Raw genomic sequence first — 2,080 nt, forward strand, 5'->3', positions numbered from 1 at the left:
CATTGTGGCGTTGAGTTGTGGTGTTGTGAAGTATGGGTGCATAAAGCGTCTCGGCGCATTGCGCGAATCCGCGCATTGCGCGCACAGACACGGTAGCGAGAAATCCCCTATCCGGAGATGGGACCACTCCCACCCCAACTTAATTTCTGTTCTCACATTCAAAGTATCTATCACCTGCCTGGAATCTGATCTCCGGTTGATATCCTATGGTCTGCTACTTTGCAGTACGAAAAATACGACAATTGTGGCCTTGCTGTTACATGGTACGTGCGCAGCATCAAGCGATACCTTGGCTTTACACCCTGGTTCTTCCACGAATATCTCTTCTTTCTAACTCTAGAGCTTACAGGTTATAGAACAGCCTTGTAAGCATATCCTGCTCACTTATCAGCGCATCTAGCTGCGTGAGTCGTGAGCTCTTATGGGTTCGCCGCAATGCATCGTCTGCACCAAGCAACAGGCGTCTGTGCGACTGGATTTAGTACGCTTACATAGCAGCGTATGTTGGGTCTGTTATATCTCACAATACGTCTGCAGCTGAGGCATTCTGTCTAAAGTAATACAGCATAATTGTAAGAAAACACACACTAAGACCTGCCCGTTTTACGTTACAGCTGACTGATGGTTTTGTGGGGATGTCGCTTGTCATATAAGCTCTCATGCTAGCGATCCCAGGGCCTTCCTGCCACCGCGCACCGTTAAACTTGCGTCGTCTTCCATATTTAGAGCTTACAACTCCTGTAGCCAATAGTGTCGGTCTGAAATGTCGATGCGCTACTCTCGTTGGCTATCTAGATGAACTGGAGGACGTGCAGATATGATGGACTAAATACAACTATGAACTCCCACGGTCTGCGTCCAGCCAGATTCAACCTGTGACCTCGACCCAACCTCCATCAAGCATTGTACGTTTAACCAAAGTGTGAGACGGTTCTACGCAAGTGGCTTCAGTTTTCCTACAGTCTTCACACACGTCCCAGTCTCCACCAGTGCAGAAATTGCAATGGTAATGACGTGCACTTGTCGGGATACTCGATGTGCAGACGTCGCATTCAAGACACGGCTGGTCATTATTAACCTTGGTTGACGCTTTCCGCTCAGTGTCAGTTTCATCAATATAGCCGTTCAGGAGCTTTGATACTGCGCCATGTCCTTTCTTCGTAGCAATCCAGAAGGGCTTTCGCCCAAACCTGTCAGCTGTTTGAGGGTCGACGTTGTGCTGATTGATGAGTGCTTCCACAGTAGCGATGTTGCCACCAGCCGCTGCCCACCAAAGCAACGTCCGGCCGTAGTAATCTTGGAGCTGTGAGATGCTGCCACTCGAGATTAAGAGTTCAAGCGCCTCTTTGTGCCCTCCATACGCAGCTGCATGCATGGCACTGCCGTAACGTCCACCTTGCGCGTTGACGTCGGCCTTGTTGTCAAGCAGTACCTTGGCTACCTGCCTGTGGCCTCTAGCTGAAGCTGCCTGCAGTGCGTTGCCGTAGTATCCACCCTGCGCGTTGACGTTGGCCTTGTTGTCCAGCAATATCTTAACTACTTGCTCGTGGCCTGCAGCTGAAGCTGCCTGCAGACCGTTGCCGTAGTATCCAGCCTGCGCATTGGCGTCGGCCTTGTTGTCGAGCAGCATCTTGACTACCTGCTCATGGCCTCTAGATAAAGCTGCCTGCAGAGCGTTGCCGTAGGTCCCACCCTGCGCATTGACGTCGGCCTTGTTGTCCAGCAGCATCTTGACTATTTGCTCGTGGCCTCCCCATGAAGCTGCCTGCAGTGCGTTGCCGTACTCTCCGCCCTGCGCGTTGACCTCTGCCTTCTTGTCAAGCAGCACCTTGGCTACCTGCCTGTGGCCTCCAGCTGAAGCTGCCTGCAGTGCGTTGCCGTACTCTCCGCCCTGCGCATTGACCTCTGCCTTCTTGTCAAGCAGCACCTTAGCTACCTGCCTGTGGCCTCCAGCTGAAGCTGCCTGCAGTGCGTTGCCGTAGTATCCACCCTGCGCGTTGACGTCTGCCTTGTTGTCGAGCAGCATCTTGACTATCTGCTCTTGACCTCTAGATGAAGCTGCCTGCAGAGCGTTGCCGTA

The 2,080-nt window shown here is 52.4% G+C and overlaps 2 protein-coding genes across 2 annotated transcripts in view; both read right to left on the reverse strand.

The window, feature by feature from the left end:
• Positions 1–465: 465 nt before the first annotated feature.
• BU25DRAFT_177148 (ankyrin) lies at positions 466–2,062 on the reverse strand. Its single transcript, XM_033700874.1, has 3 exons — positions 2,047–2,062; positions 635–1,749; positions 466–573 (listed from the first exon to the last, which is right to left on the reverse strand). The coding sequence occupies exon 2, from the start codon at positions 1,727–1,729 to the stop codon at positions 869–871; it is 861 nt and encodes a 286-aa protein (XP_033557780.1). The 5' UTR covers positions 1,730–1,749; positions 2,047–2,062; the 3' UTR covers positions 466–573; positions 635–868.
• BU25DRAFT_177106 (uncharacterized protein) overlaps positions 1,522–2,080 on the reverse strand; it is a 4,671-nt gene continuing 4,112 nt past the window's right edge. Inside the window, exons 6-7 of the mRNA XM_033700873.1 lie at positions 1,750–2,031; positions 1,522–1,551 (exon numbers count right to left, since the gene is read on the reverse strand). Coding sequence (XP_033557781.1) covers positions 1,933–2,031 — 99 coding nt within the window. The 3' untranslated portion in view covers positions 1,522–1,551; positions 1,750–1,932. The remainder of the gene's footprint in view (positions 1,552–1,749; positions 2,032–2,080) is intronic.

Source organism: Macroventuria anomochaeta (assembly GCF_010093625.1).
Source record: "Macroventuria anomochaeta strain CBS 525.71 unplaced genomic scaffold BU25scaffold_36, whole genome shotgun sequence".
Lineage (NCBI taxonomy): Eukaryota > Fungi > Ascomycota > Dothideomycetes > Pleosporales > Didymellaceae > Macroventuria > Macroventuria anomochaeta.